This window comes from Pantherophis guttatus, chromosome 1 (genome assembly GCF_059756535.1).
Source record: "Pantherophis guttatus breed Tessera chromosome 1, ASM5975653v1, whole genome shotgun sequence".
NCBI lineage: Eukaryota > Metazoa > Chordata > Lepidosauria > Squamata > Colubridae > Pantherophis > Pantherophis guttatus.
In genome coordinates this window covers 149,504,597-149,525,049 of record NC_142063.1, presented here as the reverse complement: position 1 = coordinate 149,525,049, position 20,453 = coordinate 149,504,597, and the positions used below count along the sequence as shown (strand labels likewise).

At 39.7% G+C, this 20,453-nt stretch overlaps 1 protein-coding gene across 2 annotated transcripts in view; it reads left to right on the top strand.

Moving 5' to 3' along the window:
* GRB14 (growth factor receptor bound protein 14) overlaps positions 1 to 20,453 on the top strand; it is a 54,171-nt gene that overhangs the window by 27,192 nt on the left and 6,526 nt on the right. For both annotated transcript variants that reach the window (XM_034426491.3, XM_087881984.1), the window contains 6 exons: positions 8,261 to 8,382; positions 10,124 to 10,198; positions 11,715 to 11,852; positions 14,628 to 14,738; positions 14,959 to 15,054; positions 18,905 to 18,982. In XM_034426491.3, the coding sequence (XP_034282382.1) occupies positions 8,261 to 8,382; positions 10,124 to 10,198; positions 11,715 to 11,852; positions 14,628 to 14,738; positions 14,959 to 15,054; positions 18,905 to 18,982 (620 nt within the window). The remainder of the gene's footprint in view (positions 1 to 8,260; positions 8,383 to 10,123; positions 10,199 to 11,714; positions 11,853 to 14,627; positions 14,739 to 14,958; positions 15,055 to 18,904; positions 18,983 to 20,453) is intronic.

Here is a 20,453-nt window from a genome sequence, read left to right as displayed (position 1 = left end):
CCGCCCTGGACTGATGGGGATTTTAATAGAATTTTAACTGGGTTTTATTGAATTTTTGTTAATTTTAACCTGGATTTTTGTTTTAATGGTTTGTTTGTTTTGTTTTAATTGTTGTGAGCCGCCCTGAGTCCATTGGAGATAGGGCGGCATACAAGTTCCAATAATAATAATAATAATAATAATAATAATAATAATAATAATAATAATAATAATAATAATAATAATAATAGTAAGTAGTCCTCGACCTACAATCACTCAATCACTCACTCAACAACTATTTGGAATTGACAACCTCTGAAAGGGTGCTTTATGGCCTGTAAAGCACTTCTGGTCATCGTAAAATGTTGCACCCTCCCCAGTCACATGACCATATTTTGGGCACCTGGCAACTGGTTCACATTTACAACTGTTTGCATCCTCTCACAGTCATACAATCGTGATTTGTGACATTTTTTAAATCAGTTTTCTGCAAAAAAAAATGCTCATTTAAAAGAATGGATTCAAAACTGGGCGAATCACATAACAATCATCACAAAAACAGAAATAAAATCTGGGCCAGATACATGGATACCTCAACTTGACCATCACAACTTACAATCAAAATTCTGATCGTAAGTCAAGGACTACTTGTACAGTAAAGTTTATGAATTCCCTGGAGCGGCCACATAGTTTGATCAACTATGACATGTTTCCATCTCTACCAACTTAGAACTGTGCTTCAGTTTTCTGAAGCATTTAGCTTGTTGGTGGGTGGATCTGAACTCTTAAAAGCAAAATATAGAATGGAAATCTAAAATGTAAACTGGTTTCTGAGTGAGTTTCCAATTGCCACTTTCAGTGTTCTATCCCTTCCTTCCTTCTTCCCTTCCTTCCTTCCTTCTTTCCTTCCTTCCCTCCCTCCCTCCCTCGGCATGTTCATAATCCGACATTTCAAGCATTCAGACTTTGCTGAACTTACTTTACATCATTCTTTTCTTCCATAAGATTAATGTAAATTCAGTTTAAAAAGTGCTGAACAGGATGAACTCTGATGCCGCTTTGTCAGACACATTTACCCCTACCTATTTGACTTGATTAATCTGTGCAGAGGTATCTGATCGGGATCATATCCTTTGACACATCTGAGAATATTAAAACTATCTGGGGCATTACATTGATGCCAGTGGAAATATTTTTGCTGTCCCACCAGAACACGGGGTTTAAAAGCGCTGCCTAATAGTAAATCACTCTGCTCTAGCGGAAGACAGTTTTGGTCATGACTCTAATCCAATCTACTAAATGGAATTAATAGGCAGGATTTAGCAGGCTTTATTTCTTCAGGGTCAGATTCAAGGGTAATGCAAAAGAAATGGTGGTAGCTACCGGTAACTGTTCAATAAGCTAGGCGGAAAGTCAAGACATAAGGAAGGCTTTATTATCTAGATGGAATCTTTTTCCAGTAATAGGAATACAAGTAGCTTCTGAATTTTGAATTTAGTGAGAGAGAAGAGTGAATAGAGATACATCACTGATTTATTCTTCAAATCTTAAAGAGGTTAAAATTGCTTTAATTTAGGAAAGGCTGAACGTATTTTATAAAGAAAGAATGATAATTGTTCACATAATGGCAGGTAGACGTGTATAGTTTTGAAATGTCCACTGGGTGTCACTGTTGTTTCTTACTTTCAAAGACATATATTTACCTTTAGCAAAACTCAACACAGAATTTCAGTCATTCATTTTTCTTAACCTCCAGTAAAAATCTCCTTTGAACTGAGCTCAAATCCCAGCAACTTCATGGGACGGCGGTAGGTGACAGAAGAGCCCTTGCAACCTTGCAAAGTAGGACAGGTTCTGATGTCCCATTCTGTCGTATATTTCAGAGGTAGATGCACTTTTATCATTAATGAAAAAAGAGACTATTTGTAGCTCAGGATTCAACTGTGGAATTCTTGGTGCTCTCTGATCTTGGTTGTTTTCTTGAAAATATTTCATTATACAATGAGGTAACATCAACACTGCTGAGTAGAAAGAACTTCATACAACAAGTGATCCTCAACTTATGATCATTCAGCTAGCAAACACTTGAAGTTATAAAGGGTTGGGAAAAAAGTGACATGACTGGTCCTTGCAGTCCATCGCAGCATCCCTGTGTGGTCACGTGATCAAACAATGTGATTGGTTGTTTGGCAACTGGCATTTATATAAAGGTCACCATTTGCAACCTTCCCAGCTGGCTTCAGGCAAGCAAAGTTAATGGGGAACGCTGGATGCACTTAACCAGTTTAGTGAGCGTGGAATATTAAATTTCAGTTGGAAAATATCCGTTGGAGTTCTAAATGTTATAAATGTCAGTTAGATTCTAGTTCCGCCTTAGGCATGAAAAATGGGCGGGGTGACTTTGAGCCAGTCACTCCCTCTCAACCCAAGCCACCTCACAGGGTTGGTGTGTGGGAAATAGGAGGAGGAAGGAATATTAGATATATTCTCCTCCTTGAGTTATTTATACACAATAATAAAGGTGGGATTAAAAAAACCCAAAGAAATAAAAGTAAGATGGAGAAAAGGTGGTGCTGTTAGTGGGGAGACAGAAGCTGTATTTGAGCTCGACCTGCATATACTATCCTAAAAAAGACCTTGTCAGTGTTGTGGCCCACCAGCAGCCTGCGCGAATCGTGGCTGATCCCGATGAAGAGGCTGGTGTGGTGTCGCGCCAGCAGCCTGCACAGCCAGCACTCGCGTCGGACAGCGAGGAGGCTGAAGAGGATGTGGTGCCAGAGGCAGAGACTCAGCCAGGGCCTTCAGAACCTCCAGAAGCTCCTTCCAGTGGAGAGAGCGAAGTGGAGGAGCCTCTCCTCAATGCTCGGGCACGCAGGGCTGCCAAAAGGCAGGAGTGGCTACTCAGGAGGAGGAGGTCTACTCGAGAATAGGGCTTGAGGATAATTGGCCACTCCCTTAGCCTATTTAAGTCGCACGCAGCTAGTGCGTTCTTGCTGGAAACAACTTGTATTATTATCAGAGCATTTTGGTTTATCATATCTTGTTTTCTGGGCTGGTTGCCAGCCTTTGCCGGTCTTGTTTGTTCTTGTTACTTAATAAATTTGATAAGGACCGTTGGTGTGTGTCAATATCCTCTGAAATCCAGAGCTGGGGCAGAACAGTCAGCGTTCCAAGTAACGCATCCACCAAAAGCAGAACTCCGAGACAAGTAGATTCCTCAAGGAACATGTTTATTAAATACATCACATCGGCACAGCTAGTGAAAACCAACTCTAAAAGTTTCCGTGGTTTTAGCCTAATTAAAAAAGCAAATGTTTCCCTCTCCAGATGTCACTGGTCACATTGTCCAATGAAAGCGACTGGCAGGCTGCTTGGTCACTCCTCTCTTCCTACAACTACCACCTGTTGGGATGGCCTTGGTTCCCACAAGAAAACTTTTTGTTTTGACTGTTAGCCAGTCTATCTACTTCCCCCTCCCTCCCCCCTTTCAGAATTCGTGGCAACTATGAGGCAGCAAAAGATGGCTTCAGCCAGGTTCACTTCAGAGTTGTCAGTCCTGATGTGGCTGACTGGAACCCTAAGTAGATGAACTCTTGTTGCAAAGTAGAGATATTCCAGCTTTCCAAACTTTGGTGCACCTATGTTTGGGTGGACTTCAACTCCTAAAATTCCAGAAGTAGCTATGTTACCTGGTGAAGTTGGCTAGTCAAAATTCACATATTATTGGGGTGGGTGGGTGGGTCTGTGATTGCCCAAGACAAAAGTACAATGTTCCTTCTTCATCTAATAACACAATTGGTTAGCTAGCAAGATAATAGTTTATGTGCACTTAAGGAACATTCTGGGAATCCAGCAGTGTGTTAATTTACAAACAGTAAAGTGAGTATTTAAATACAAATCCTGTCCATTTAAATTCTGCACTCCAGAAGAATTTTAGAAACATCAGTTGGGTGGAAAAAGAAAGAAACAGAGTAGAGAAAAACTGGATTGCATAAATGTCTGAAAACTTCTAAGTGTATTAGAAGATAAAGGTGTCTAAACATTTGGGAAAATGATGGTTATTTATCTAAGTAATAATCAGTGGTGCAATTGATAAATGTGTTAATATATTCTATTGGAGATGGTTACAATTTTTTTTAAAAAAACCTTTCCCCTCCTATACAAGGTGGCATTTTCATAAATGCCACAGTGACATCTGTGTAACTACAGTTAAATGTCAGACTAGTTTTGAAAGCTTCCTTCACAGTTAGCAAAGGAAGCACATTTTGAGACAGCTCAGTTTTTCAGTTCCTCTGCTGGCATGGAAATGAAAAGAAACTTTTGAAGAAAAGTTGCCATCTTTTGTCCAGGTCAGACTTTATGAATTTAGTTAGTTTGAAGGACAAGCCATATGTATATTATATTTCCTGAACACTTGTCTTATTCCAAGATCTGGAATATGTTATTTTTAGAACTTAAGGGAGGTTGGCTTCATTGACCTGCGGAAAGAGTATAGCGGTAGCTGAATATTATTACAGAGGGCTGGCTGAGGATTTTTTTCTCGGGGGCCGGGGGGAGTCTGGAAAATGATCTTCTTGGCGAAAGCCCCTTTTGTTGTAGAACAGCTTGACTCACCAAATGAGGATGGGCTTTTCCTTCTTGTCTATTTGGGAAGTAAAGAAGACCATGCCCCTTTTCAACCGTCTTTTGAGCTGGAGAATGCAACTTAAACAGGCTAACAGTAACAGAGTTGGAAGGGACCTTAGAGGTCATCTAATCCAACACCCTGCTCACGCAGGAGACCTGTACTAGGGGTTTGAACCGCCAAACTGCCGACCTTTCTGATCGACAAGCTCAGTGTCTTAGCCACTTGAGCCACCTAGTCAGGCTAGTAGCCAGCCCCAGGGATGAAACCATTTCTAGTTTTGGGGCCATGTGTTGTTTTTATTTGTGATTTTTAATAGGCGTGTTTTATATTTATTTATGATGATTTTTTTTTTATTATGACTCGATCAGAATCATTGAGAAGGGGTCAGCAAATTAATAATTTTAATAAATAAATAAATAAATCCACAAAGCAATTGAGAACTTTGAGTGGGCTAGAAACAATTTTTGGCTCAGCTGATACACCCATAGGAGGTGATTGGATAGTCCACTGTCCTCAGCCAGCATCTTTTATTGAAGCTCTGGAGTTTGCAATGATCATGACCCTCTCTTAGTTGCAGGATATGTAACTAAACATCCACAGAATGATCTTCCAACTGATAGGCATGGGAAAGTAAGGATACATTATTTTCCTCTAAAATACTGTTGCTATTAATATTAATTCCCTCTAAAAGAATGTCAACCATTAAAAATAGTAGTAATAGATCAGACAGTTGAAGAAGAAAAAAGGGCATTGAAAGAATATCTGAAGGATAGTGAAGAAGATGCACTGAAGCCAGTATACCAAGAAGGCTTACTGAATGCTGGTAGACCAAACTGGTCTACTCAAAAGACCAAATGAAAAACAGAAAAAAGACATGGGAAGACAAAGTATTACACAGCCAGTAAATTAAAAAAAAAAAAAAAAGCAGGCAAAGCAGATAATAACAAGACCTGGCAATGGCTAAGAGCAGGAAAGTTGAAGAAAGAGACCAAGGGTCTAATTCTGGCAGACGATCAAGCTTTAAGAAAAAAATGCATACAAAGTCAGAATTCAGAAGACAACAACAGTCAGCAAGCACCACCTCTGCAAAGAAGCTGAAGAAACAGTGGATCACTTGGTTAGCTGCTGCAGGATCACACAGACTGACTACAAACAATGGCATAACAAAGTAGCAACAATGGTGCATTGGAAGATCTGCAAGAAATAACATTCGCCTGCAAGCAAGAACCGGTGGGACCATAAAATAGAGAAAGTAATAGAAAATAAAGAAACTAATATTCTCTGGGACTTTATAATTCAAACTGACAAGCACCTGCTACACACCACCCCAGATTTCAATAATTATTGACAAGAAAGTTGAACAAGTCTGGATAGTGGACCTGGCGGTATCTGGAGATACCAGAATAAAACAGAAAGAGCAGGCAAAGACAACAAATACAAATACCTGCAAATAGAAAAGGAATGACTGTGACAAAAGAAAGCAAAGATAGTACCAACAGTAACTGGCACCTTGGGTGCAATCCTAAAGCAACTGGAGCATCTCTTGAACACCATTAGCATTGATAAATTCACCATCAGGCAATTGTAAAAGGCAGCTTGGCTGGGAACAGTTTACATCCTGCAACAAATACCTCTGTTACATCATGAGACATCCAAATCTGCCTATCTCAGATCCTTAGGGATCCCTCCCAGTTACTGGTAAACTACAACTAGCCGTAGACCCTCATCTATGCATTATGTCAAAGCAATACAAAGCCAGTGTTTAATTTCTTAGTAGTAGCACTGATTACTTGGTGAAGAAATAGAATGGAGCACATGCTTTCGGCATAATTTATAGTATTTAAATGTTCTCCCCATATGAGCATCTATGTTTTGTCCAACAGCTACCAGAAACCACTTCGTATGAAGGCCAAGCTCCAGGGTGAAATCCAGCAGGTTCTGACAGGTTCTGGAGAACCGGTAATGGAAATTTTGAGCAGTTTGGAGAACCAGCAAATACCACCTCTGGCTGGCCCCAGAGTGGGATGAGAATGGAGATTTTGTAGTATCCTTCCCCTGCCACGCCCACCAAGCCACATCACTCCCACCAAGCCATGCCCACAGAACTGGTAGTAAAAAAAATTGGATTTCACCACTGCCAAGCTCCATATACTTCTGATTATTACAGGCCAGGAAGGAATCTCTTATAACAGGGTGTGACAGTGTTGACTAAGTTCATTTATGAAAATTCCTTTTCTTCCATGGAATTCAAGGGCTTCCAAGGGAGTTTTTCTTCAAGTCAGTTTTGGCTAGACTCAGAATGGCCGATCTCCAATATGGTTACACATCCTAAACTACAGATGATGGTAATTTGTGTGTCTTCCCTTAAGCTATGCGGCTTTCAAAATTCTTCCTTCTCCTCAGCAGACCAGTTTAATGGTCTTCAGTTCTTAAAATGTTTACAATAGTAGCATTATTTTGAGGGGCTGCGGCAAATTGCAGCTAGTTATTTACAGTGTTTGTAAATTGCCTCAATTGTTCAGACTTCTGACAGTTTTTCTCAATTACAGAAATGGAAATATATGTATTTAAAATACTGCTCATATTTTATAAAGTAATGCTGGCCAGCTAACAATAGGTAAGGCAATAACAATAACAAAAATTAAAAACTTTCGCTTGCCACCAAGCACCCTAACTATCTCATCAGAAACCTACAAATGTTGGGTTCCCCTTCTGTCCTGATCCACCACCATTGGGAAAAGCCAGATTGTAATGGGGTTCTGGGAAACGAGTACGGAGTCTTTTGTTCATCAGTGGGGAGGCTGTTCGAATCTCTCCAAGGCTCAAGGTTGACTCAGCCTTCCATCCTTTCTAAGGTAGGTTAAATGAGGACCCAGTTTGTGGGGGCAATAAGCTGACTTTGTATAAATATACAAAAGTATGAAGGCTATTGCTTAACGCACTGTAAGCCGCCCTGAGTCTCCGGAGAAGGGCGGCATATAAATCAAATTAAAAAAAAAAAAAAAAAAAAGATAGGTGCAGCTTAGAAAGGTGTCATTTTCTAAGAATTCCACCAGATAACTGCATTGAAGGGTGGGGACCTGGAGCAAGCCTTAATTTTCAGTCTAGGAGGATGGATGGGGAACTCTCCCGAGACAGAGGAATTAGAGATTCAGAACCACTCTCTCTTACTAGGGCTGGTCAATTCCTCCCCATAGATCTTGCAGCCTCCAATTCTGAATGGCTTAATCTGTCTGGCCTGGGATAGAGATCTACAAGTATCACCCAGGAGCTTCAAGTAGATGTTAAACACGACAAATGAGACACCTGAGGTTTGAGTACTCCATGTGGGAGAGGCTTAAAGATTGATTTCTCCCCCTTCCCCCAGTACTGACTGGAATTGGCCTACAATCAAAAGAGGAGGGTCACTGGAAAACAGTGCTCCCAACCCGCTAAATCAGTCCAGAAGGATATCATAGTCATTAGTATCAAAAGCTGCCAAGAGATCAAGGAGGGCAAAAATGGACACATCCTGAAGGCATTCACAGGTGCAATCAATGCTGTCTCAGTAGCATAACTGGGCTTGAACCCCACCGGAAAGGGTTCAGGTAAGCCACTTCCTCCCAGCCCCTTTGGAGAAAGAACTAGGATTTGCATTTCTCTTTTGCTTCACAGAAAGAATAGTCGAAGACCATGAAATGATTGTTGAAGTCCATTCAAAGTGGGGAATTGAAGAAGGCAATAAATTTTATTTTCGGAAAAATTACGCCAAATACGAGTTCTTTAAAACCCCTGAGGTAAGTTCTTATTGCATAATATGTTTATAACATGGGCAAATACCTCAGATTTAATATTCAGCGTAATTCTTCAGGAACTCATCTGCTATGCGAAGTCTAGTGACAAAAAATCTTTGGAGGATATACCATTATCCCTTTGATTCAAAGGACTAACAGTTCAGCCCCATTTTTTGTTTATTTTTTTAACTAGAGTCCAGTAAGATAAAGTTGTAGAGCTGACTGAGGAATCATTCACCGCTAGCCAGACCACCTAAAGCAGAGGCAGGGAACGACGACCTCTTTATGACTTGTGGACTTCAACTCCCGGAATTCCTGGCTGGGTCAGGAATTCTGGGAGTTGAAGTCCACAAGCCATAAAAGGGCCATCGTTCCCAAACCCTAACCTAAAGTGACATGGGTTCCTCATGCCCCCACCCAGTGGAAGGACTGACATTGTAGGAGGAGGTCATTTTCTTTGTTCTTGTCCCCATCTTCTGAAAAAAAAAAAAACAGCTTTGCAAATAGGCTTGCAAAACCTTGCTTGCTCCAAATTCCTCAGCTACTTCCTATGTATGAATAGAGCTTGAAGGTTATGGTGGCAGTCAAAAATCTCCTGCTGAGAGGCAATTGACTGCACATTGTTTTATACACAGACAAAAGTGACAAATGGTTTTCTTTCTGGGCTCCTTTCAATTATTACAAGCTGTGAGCTGTGTACATTATAAGAGTCTTCCACAACATGGTACTTTCCAATTGTGCTGGAACACATCTGGAGAAGACTCGGAAGTGCTACAAGTAGTCCTCACTTAATAACCGCCCTGTTTAGTAACCACTTGAAGTTACGACAGCCTTGTAAAAGTAACTTTGCGATTTAAGTCCTTGCATTAATGATTGTCACAGTGTCATGTAGTCATTCAATTGCCATTTGCGCACTTCATGGCTGACTTCCGACAAGCAGAGCCAGTGGAGAAGTCAACTGTAAAATTGCATGTTGCGATTGCATGATGTCTCATTTAATGACCGTGAATGATTCACTTAACAACTACAGAGAAATCCCGTTGTAGTCACATGGCTTGCTTAAAGACCACATTTTTTAGGAGACAGATTGCTGGTTTCAATAGTGGTTGTTAACACTAGGACTACCTGTACTTAAGTCCATAGAAAATTTCCTTGGCCATGGAATTCTGAAGGCAGCAGAAATGTCCTACCTACTCCCATGTTATTTCTTTTAGTAAGTAACATCAGCATGGACCTTCTGCTTACCAAGGAAGTGCTCTTCTGCTGAACATTGATTTCAGACACAATGGCTGCTGAAGTATTTCTTGTGAGGAAAGTTACCTCCTTCCCACAAAACTAGTTCTCATTGTTTGATTTTATTATCCTGGCTTATTATAATATCAGATATCCTGATTTACTGGGAGTCAGGTATTCTTTCAATTCACATTCACAAATAAATAATTCTGATGCAAAAGTTGCTAAATTCCAATTGATCACCAGAATAGTCAGTGAATAGAAAATAGAAAAGAGTTTTCTGTATGTCTACGGAGATTCTCTAGTCATCCAGGTCATGGTTGTCTCAAAGGTGCTTTTTCAGGAGGCAGCTGGACTTCCTGGTTTTCTGTATGGCTTTCTTGCCATCTAGTGGTTGCCTGGATTTTTGCAGTCTAGATTATGATAGTCATGATGAAGTCTACAATATAGCCCGCGTCCAGCTCAAGCTTGTGAAACATTTACTGCCTTCTGTTAACTTTTTATTTTGCAGATTTTTTTCCCAGATCATCTGGTATCCCTCTCAAATGAGAGCAATGGCACAATGAATCACGCACAGATACTGCAGGTAAGATATTACTGAATTTACCCATGGATCAAACCACAAATGCCATTAAGCACTGTTAAGCATATTCTTACTTCTGTGTAAAGTAGTAAGAATTGGGGATCCGATTTAATATTTCCCTCTGAAGCATCCTTAGTTGAGATTGCATCCCTTGTGGCTGACTTATGGTGCTCTAATCCACATTTCTCATTAAAACAGTGGATGGTGGGTGGGAAATCATCATCGGCCACTTTGTTGATCCCCTTCATTCTGGTTGATTTTTAAGCAGACTAAAAATACAGATTCTACCAGCACTTCCTGATGATTTAGTTCTGAATATTGAACTGAATATTGAATATCACTCGAGTCCAAAAGTGATTTGTACATTTCTGTTCTCTAACCAATTGCTTCTCCTTAACATCACCACCACTCTTCCCTCTGCTGCTGAAACTGCTCAGGAGCCTTTGGCAAAAATTAATTGAGTATTCCAGATCTTCAGGACTTGTTCAGTCATCTCTGCCTACATCCTTTTTGATACCATAAGACAGTTTAGAGATTTAACTTAGATCTATCCATGATGAAGCCATGTTGGTTCTTGTTTTTCTGTGTTTGATTATTATCGATCTGAGACAAATTAATTGTCAGTTAATTGTCCTATAATTGCCAGTATCTCCTCTCAGTTCTTCTGTTAGAAATTGGAATCTAACTGATAATTTTCCAGTCCTTGGGAATAGATGGCGATCTTATACAGATTGTGTATTTTTATCCGCAGGTCAGCAATTTTATGTAGTTCTTGGAATCCCTCAGGTGGATACCATCTGGTTTAAGATTTATTTATTCTTAAGGTGTCTGTTAGGTTTATAAGCATCTCTTCCTTTTAATGAAGTCACTGTGTGTATTGTGTGTGTGTGCGCGCGCGGGTGTGCATGTGTATCCATACATTTGTGTAGCAAAGAAAAAGTGCGCCTGGAGAAAAAGAATGGCCTTCTCACCTAACTGTGCTATCAGATAATGTTATATGTAATAATAGCCTGCCATCTGCAAAAAGGTATTGAAGGAATTATAGCTGGTTGGTTGAATTGTGAACAATATTGGATGAGACAACTGAGCAGAATTCCAGTCCCAGCTGTGAAAAATCTTACGCTAATTATAAGCACTTTCATGAAGATAGGGGGACTTTGTCCTGCAACAGGAAAAGTTGGTGGATCTGGACCTTACTAATCACTCTTCTGAAAAACGCAAAGAGCAACCCAGAGCAGCAATGGTTATAGAATAAGGTGAATTTATATGGAGTTATCTTGAACACACTTAGCATTTACAGCACTTAGCATTTTAAGAAAGTTGTAGATCTTTCAACAATATATATAATATGCAGAAGCTCATTGTACAATGTCCTGAGCAAATGCCAAAGCAATGCTAGAATTCTTCATTGTCTACAAAGAACTGAAAGATAAGAGAACATTCTGATGGAATTTAAAGAGAGGGGTTTCTCGCTTTCTCTTGCTATTCCCTCTCTTTCTCTCTCTCTCTTTTTTTTCAGATGTTTTTAAGTTCCACTGCATATCCTGAAATTCATGGTTATTTGCATTTTAAAGAGCAAGGGAAGAAAACCTGGAAAAAAATGTATTTTTTGTTGCGAAGATCTGGTCTGTATTTTTCCACTAAGGGAACATCAAAGGTATGTTTGGCAAATGGAAAGGAAGAAGTGTTAGAAATTGGTATACATTTTATTTTTATGCAATAGATGTTTTTTTTTTTTTTTGTCATTTTAAGTCTGTAGAGATTTAGAAAAATTTCCTCTCAGTTTTTTTCCTGTTGAGCAGTGTCAGCGTTCCGAGTAACGCACCCACTGAAAGCAGAACTCCAAGGCAGGTAAATTCCTCAAAGGACATGTTTATTGGATACATCATATCGGCACAGCCGGTGAAAACCACAGTTCCCGCAGTTTTCGCCTAATTAAAAGAGTTAAACATCCCCCCTCTCAGGTGTCACAGGTTACATTATCCAGTGAAGATGGATGGCAGGCTCCTCTTCTTCAATAGGCACCTGTTTCAATGACCTTGGTTCCCACAGGAAAACTTTTTGTTTTGACTGAAGCCGGACTATCTACTTTCCCTGCTCTCTTCCCCCTCTCAGGCTTCGTGGCAACTATGAGGCAGCACAAGATGGCTTCATCCAGGTTCGCTTCAGAGTTGACACAGTGGTTCCCAACATTTTCTATGCATCACACCCCTAGGAAACGTTTGATTAATATTCACACCCTCTATAAAAATAATTGTGACTTGTGACTCATGCCTAAGTGACACAAGCCACTCTTTGCGGCACCCTCTGAAATTTCATCTCGTATCCCGTGGGGGAGAGGGGAGAGAGTGGGCACCCCAGGTTGGGAATCTCTGTTGTGGAGAAAGAGAGGTAAAAAAGTGGATAATCCAGTCTTTATGATGTAGACTTGTAAAGAATTATGATTTGAAAAAATGTATAGTTAACTTTCCACTTTAAAGGATTAATGATGTTGCTCTTAAAACATAAAATTCTTTTTTTAAAAAAAGTTGCGTTATGATTAAGTTTACAATTCTGTGGTCTCTATTGTAGCTTATCACAAGAGCTACAATATTATGCTGATGCTCTCTGCCTCTGGAAGAAGCGATGATGTCCTGTACATTTTTAATGTATTTATTTATTTTCATCCCACCTTTATTATTTTTCTGAATAACTCAAAGCAGCGAACATACCTAATACTCTTTTCTCCTCCTCTTTTCCCCACAACAGCAAATTGGTGAAATTGGTCTGTTCTCAGAAACCTTTTTACTGGAGGACTAAAATATTGTCCCTTTAGTTCTTCCAGCCACACTCTGGAAGAGGATTGAGGGTTCTTCTTCCCTTAATTGTCTTGCAGATGGTTGGGAATTATTTGGTTCAGGAGCTATGTAGCAGTTAGTTTTCCTTCTCTTGGGACTGAAGCCAAGGGAAGATATCATGACCTGGGAAAAAATATCCACAGAGCTATCCTCAGGGTCTGGGCCTAAAAGTTACAATGGCAGGCATGACTGTCTGAACAAAACCCCACCCCTTTGTACAGAAAACAACATTGCTGCATGTACAAAGAGACCTGGCTTCTGTTACTTGGACTGATCTGTCATCTGGGTTTTTTGACCCTCCCGGAGGACTAGATGTCTCTGCAGTTGGTGCATATTTGTCAAGGCCTTGCCTTTGGTAAAAACTTGCTGTGTCCGTGCATTACAATAAACAATGGCATCTAGTTCCCCCTGCCATTTCTGGCAATCATGGTTTTGTTGGTTGCTTTCAACAGTTTTGTCCAATCTACATTTTGATTCGTTCTCAAATTTGAGATCCACCATTGTTTTTGGGTGAAACTAATAGTGGAAAAATCACAGGAGCGTCACACTTCATATTGGAACATAGTTTGCTTTTGGAGTAATCTGTTGAATAAACTACAGTGGCCGGGTTTATACTTCATCCTGTGCAACAAATAAAAACCAGCAAAACCAAATAAGCCACATTCTGGTTTTAGAAGAGTCTTTAAACCAGGGGTGTCAAACTCAAGGCCGATGGGCCAGTTTCAGCCCGCGGGGTGCTTAAATCCGGCCCATGGGGCAGACCTGGAATATCAAAGTACCGGCTTGCATTGCTTCTGCCGGCCAAAACAGGCCGCGTGTGGCCCCTTTGCAGCCCGTTTTTGGCCAGCAGAGTGCTGCAGGAGGCCATGGAGGGCAAAAATGAGGCAGACTGCACTCCGTTTTGGCCAGCAGAATGCTTCAGGAAGCATCCGTCCCGTCTCTCCACACACCCACCCCTGGCCAGCCAGAGGAGGAGAACTACAATGTTGATCCGGCCCTCAAAGAAATCCAGTTTGACACCCCCTACTCTAAACACAGCTATAAAACTTTTATATATACTGTTTACTCTCCTCCCATTTATGACTATATGACTGTAACCTTGTTGCTGGTATCCTTAAGATTTATATTGACTGTTTCCTAATGTGATTTGATTGCTTATTTGTTCTCTATGACTATCATTAAATGTTTGAAGTGTTGTACCTTATGATTCTTGACGAATGCATCTTTTCTTTTATGTACATCAAGAGTGTATGCACTAAGACAAATGCCTTGTGTGTCCAATCACACTTGGCCAATAAAGAATTCTATTCTATTCTATTGTGTTCAGTACTTACAATTCTTTTCCTTTAAAAATGTTTACTCTTCCTCTTCAGGATAGAAGGCTATTCTAGTAGTGTTGATGAAGGTTTCCCTAATCTAAAAGATCTTGAGCGGTCATAAGATGCTGTACGCAACTTGGAAAAACTTTCCATAATTCTTTGAAAATTCATTGTGTTCCACTGTAGGCTTTTTCTCTCCCTCTCTCAACGACACACCCACACCTCAGAGCAATAATTCAAAAGTGGATGTAATATTTTTTACGTTTTTCATTTTAGGAACCACGACACCTCCAGCTTTTCAGTGAATTCAGCAGTAGCGACATATATATGTCTCTGAGAGGCAAAAAGATATCTGGAGTGCCAGTCAGTTTTGGGTTCTGCTTCAAGGTAAGAATTTAGTATTTTAATAAGAGCTAAACATCTTTCAGCAAATTAGTGGGGGGGGTTTCCCCCCACATGCTAAGCCACTTTTTTTGATGCAAGGGGAAAAAAAACTAAGAAAAGAAGAGATTTTGTTTGTGAAATAGGAGAATTAGTGGCTTTTATTTCAACAGGTATAGTCTTCAAGATATGCATTAATGCTAAACAATATGCTGTGGCCTTCTAGCCTTATAAAGCAGGAGGAACCAGAGACCTGAAATGCCTTTATGCAGACAGTGAGCAAAGTAGGACCTGTTGGATGACAGCAATTCGGTTGCTGAAGGTAAATGTCTTCTCTTCTTCTGTGCATTGTCTTCACCAATTGTTTCTATAGTTACCGTACACAATACATTTCACTCTTCTCTTTAGCCTCTGAGTAAAAGTGGTATTTTTAGCCTTTGGAAGCTCAGTGTTGCATATGTATATTTCTCATCTGCACAATTATTTCAGTAAATAATGTTTGCTTAAAACATAAAACCTAGTTAGAATTAGAACGTAACATCACAAGGATGTAAGACAAAAATATATACAAACCCCTTATAGAAATATGAAGTCAAAACTCACTAAAAGTGATGAGAAAAAGAGGAAGCTCTTAGCTTAGAGTAGTCACTAAAATGGGTGCCAGGTGTGCTTCCCGGGGAGGGCATCCTGTGAGGGAGAACCACAACTGAAAAAGCACTGCATATAGCGCAACCAACTCAATCAATGACCAGATATTGGAAGAGATATTCCTTTTGAAGAAGGAAGCTACGGGAGAGGTGAGTCACTTAAAACATGCCTTGCCATGGTCAAATAATAGGCTGTAAATGAAAAAGCCATCAAAGGATGCGGAAGTGATTTATGCGCAAAAGCACTGTCACCAATTTCGGATGATCAGAGAAGTGCTTGTTACTGTTATTCCAAAGAACTAGTTCAAGAGTATTTCTTCCTTAAGGATGATGCTCCATTTATAGCAATCCCGTACTTTATCAACATTTTTTCCATTCCTTTTGCTTTGTTCTGTCACAGTTGGTGTTCTAGGGATCGGAAGGCAGCAGAGCTGCATTACACCTTTTAACTGGTAGTGATAGGAAACTTTCCATCTGGGACCATTCCACTCTAATAAAAGTGAACGTTAAAATTCAATTAAGAGGACTACATTGCTTCAAGCAGTTTAGATGGATTTTTTAAAAAAATCTAAAGTATGCAGTATAGATTAGAAAATAATAGAAATTTCAGCAGATGCCAGTGAAGTTAAATAGTCTATAAAACATATATTTTCACTGGAATGAGGTAAGGTTCATTGCTTACAAGTGAACTAACTCAAAAATATTACCACAAAACCATCATTCATTTGGTAGTTATTATACCAATGTTGATTCACACAATACACTAAACCATATTGTGGTTTTTTTGGTACTTGACATATTGTCTGAAGACAATCAGTTATGGCCTAATCACTTAATTTGAATAAGCCATGGTTTAAGGCAATATGTTAACCCAGTCTACATACTTCTGCTTTAGACTAGTGGGATTTCTTTGTTAATATATGTCTATTTGCTCTTTATTCATTCATTTTTAGAACATTGATAAACTATTACAATTTCTGTTAGGGTAAAGAAAACATTTCCTTTAGAAAAAGTATTTTTCCATTTAGGGAAAGTAAAACTGGACACATACTTTGGTCCATTATATACCGGTAGTTACAATAATATTCCAAGAGGGAAATCAGATTCAGTTTGTTGGGCTGAATGATTTGTTGAACAAATTATAGTGAATGGATTGCCATAAAGGGTAGGTTTGTACATCATATTAGGCCATTGGCTTGGATCATATATTGTTCCTCAATTTAAAGAAGAATATAAGTGATTGCAAAACCCACTCCTAGTCATATTATGCATAATTTGAAAATTCTCCTAGGTCCTATTCAATTAAGAGGACTACATTGCTTCAAGCAGTTTAGATGGATTTTTAAAAAAAATCTAAAATATGCAACATAGATTAGAAAATAATAGAAATTTCAGCAGATGGAAATTTCAGATGGAAATAGGACCTAGGACAACATTTCAGGAGTTGTAGATAACTTCAGAAAATAAAGTTAGAGAGGAAAAAGTTTATTCTGTGAATAATCTGTTTACTGATTATTCTTGTAGCTTGTGTACTGGCCTAGATAAAAACTTTTTTATACATTATAGTAACTCATGGTTTGCTTAACTAGAACTTGTTGAATAAATCACAGTTGTTTGGGTTCACTCATCACACTAAGCCATAAATCACTGTAAATGGGATGTAGTAGTTTAATTGGGATATAATAACTTAATGCAGTCAAAGAGTTTGATGTGATTTGACATACCTCACAGAATAATCTTCAAGAAAGATTTAGTTTCTTTTAAAAGAGAAGTGGTTCTAAGGCTATCTTCCTCCAAGTAATATAAAGTTTTGCTAATTCAAAATAAAGATTTCTGTAATTGTTATTCTGTCCTGAGCAGAATGATCTGATCATATTTCCTGGGATTTTAGCAAATACATCTTCACCTAGCTTCCCAAGAGCTCCTTGTACAAAATAAGATTGGATGTTTTAAAAATGCCTTTTGTTCATATTTTTCTCAAGCCAGTCACCTAATAGCACAAAATATATTGTGCATAAAAAGAGTGTTTAAGTAACTGCTTTTGTTATGCAGATATTTAATCACCACTTAAATATTTATCCAAATCCAGTTCAGGATATAAGAGATGTTTAAAACTGCAAATAGAGTTGGATTTTTCTAGGGTTTTCTGGATGGGATCTAGAAACAAAAAGGGAGCCTAATTCCACTTTGCTACTACCTTATAAACACAAACGCTTGCTGTCCTTTTGTTGTTAGTGTTGGAATCAATGAAAAACTGTTCCAGTGTACTACAGGATTTTTGTATTACTATTGTTATTGGCAAGCTGTAGGTTTCCTTAGGGATGTTCTTTCTGAAGTTTTCTGGGTCATCAGGTGGCCCTGTCTCTTTCCCTATAATCTACTTGTCAAAGGATAAGAATAAATCTAGGCAGACATTCTCCTTTTCCTCCTCCTGCTCATCATAGTTTTTGAGCTAGAGATCTGTTCAGTTATTTAAAAAAAAAAAACACGGAAACTTGTTATTTTATCATTTTGAGAACGCCTGAAAAAAATCTATAACACAGGCATCCCTATTGTTTTTAGTATGTAGCAGAACATCACTCAGCCCACGTTTAAAAGAGATGGAATAATAATTTGGCTTATCGTTGTGACTGTGATCATATTAAGTGATAGGATTAATTTTCTAAGTCAACGGTCTCCAATTCTGGGTCTTTTATAGATGTTGGTCTGGAACCATTCATCTTCAATCATACAGCCTAGTGGTAGAATTCACTTGTGTCTATCTGCTCTGTCTATCTCAATTTATATACCAGCCCCTCTCAAATTCTTGCCCCTGGGCAACTAATACCAATTAAAAACGGCATGAAATATATAACATTTAAAAATGCACGCATAATCAGTAGCAAAAAAAATAAATTTTTTTTAAAGAACAACCAACTCAATCAATATAACCATTGCACAGGCTCTGCCACACACCCAAGTCTCCAAACTCAATGATGCAACCTTTTGTGTAAGGCCTTACAAAAAGCCCGCAGGGTTGGATCCAATCTAATCTCTGGGATGGAGGATGTTTCAAAGGGTGGGTGTCATGACAGAAAAAGATCTGTATCCGGGCTCCTCCAGATGGCAGTCTGTAATAGATGGGACCCAGACCCTCTTTTTGGGCCTAGTGGGATGGGTAGACCGTAGACCCGATGGGTAGATCAGGTGGTCCCTCAAATAAGCAGGCTGCAGGAGCTGTGGTGGCTCAGTGGTTAGAATGCAGTATTGCAGACTGACTCTGCTCACTGCCAGGAGTTCGATCCTGACCGCTTCAAGGTTGACTCAGCTTTCCATCCTTCCGAGGTTGGTCAAATGAGAACCCAGACTGTTGGGAGAAATAGGCTGACTCTGTAAACCGCTTAGAGAGGGCTGTACAGCAGTATATAAGTCTATGTGCTATTGCAAATGCATGCTGTGTCTGTGTTTTTATTTTAATGGTAGAATATTCTCAGACAGTTGAATTATATACATAAAATTGTAATAGTTCTTATTCCCTGTTTACAGTATGGAATGCAGTTGTACAAGAATTACACACAGCCCTATCAAGGTAGAAGTGGGGGCAGTTTTCTTAGCACACCCATGGTAAGTATATTTAATAACAATTACTTAAACTGAAATATAAATGCAACCTCCTGATTGTTGCATTATGTGGCCTTCTCAGGGAACTGATTTTGAAGATAATGGAAGAGGAGGAAATTGTTTAGCTTGTTTATTGTTACAGGATTTTCTGTTTTGGTTGCTAAACAAGATGATTCCCCACAGTGTCTTATTGTCTGTATGCTTTTATTCATTTGGTTATATACAAATAGCATGAATAAACAAAGGAATGAATGAATTTATAAATTAATTTGATGACACAGTGTTCAGTGGAATTTCTTGGACCAGTTACCCTCCAGTTACTAGTTTGGTACTCTTTACAATATATAATTTCTGCAGTTGTTTCTTCTTTCCTCCCCTCCATGTTCCTTTTCAATTGATGGTATTTGGGTTGTTTTTATGTTAGAGTAGGCTATACCACATTTTTTGGACTATAAAATGCTCCAGACTATAAGATGCACCTAGCTTCTTATAGAAAGAAAAAAAAATCTGCCTCTGCCTCCCAGCAATTTGCCTCCTTGCAGCAAACAGCAAACAGTCTGGTCAGCTTCAGCACAGCCTGATTTAGCCCGAGCAGCTGATTGGCGGTTGGATCTGCCTCCTGGAGACAGCAGTGATCCCCTGAAACGGGCCAAAAATGGGGCATGCGGCGGCCAAAAACGGGGCGCGTGGAGGCCGAAATGGGATGTGTGGTGGCCAAAAATGGGTCGTGCAGAGGCGGCGATAGGCGGCAGTGGCGATAGGCGGTGACAGTGGTGACGGGCGGTGGCGATCCCTGCAGCCTGGAACAGCTGATAGGTGGTATTCCAGGAAGCAGATCCAACTGCCAATCAGCTGCTCGTGCTAAATCAGGCTGTGCTGAAGCTGACCAGACTGCTTGCTTTTTGCTGCAAGGAGACAAATTGTTGGGAGGCAGAGGCTGGCAGGTGGGGGCCGGTGGGTGGGCGGGCAGTGGTTAAATGTAAAATTTGTTACTACCGGTTCTGTGGGTGTGGCTTGGTGGGGGGGTAATGTGACTGGGTGGGCATGGCCAACTTTTTTTTTTTTTAACTTTTAAAAGCATTTTTTCTACAACCTTAAGAGGTTGCAGAAAAAAATGCTTTTAAAAGCCTCTGACGATCAGGCAACTCAGCTGGGATTGTCAGAGGCTTTTAAAAGCATTTTTTTCTACAACCTCTTCGGCCGAAAAGGTGTAGGAAAAAAAAATGCCTTTAAAAGCTTCTGACAATCCCAGCTGAGTTGCCTGATCGTCAGAGGCTTTTTTTTTTTTACTTTTAAAACCATTTTTTCGGCCGAAGAGGTTGTAGAAAAAATGCTTTTAAAAGTAAAAAAAAAGCCTCTGATGATCGCGCGGCTCAGCTGGGCATGGGGGGCTGGCAGGGATTTTTGCTACTGGTTCTCTGAACCACCCACTGCCATCACTATCGGATCCGGCAATCTAGTCCGAACCGGGAGC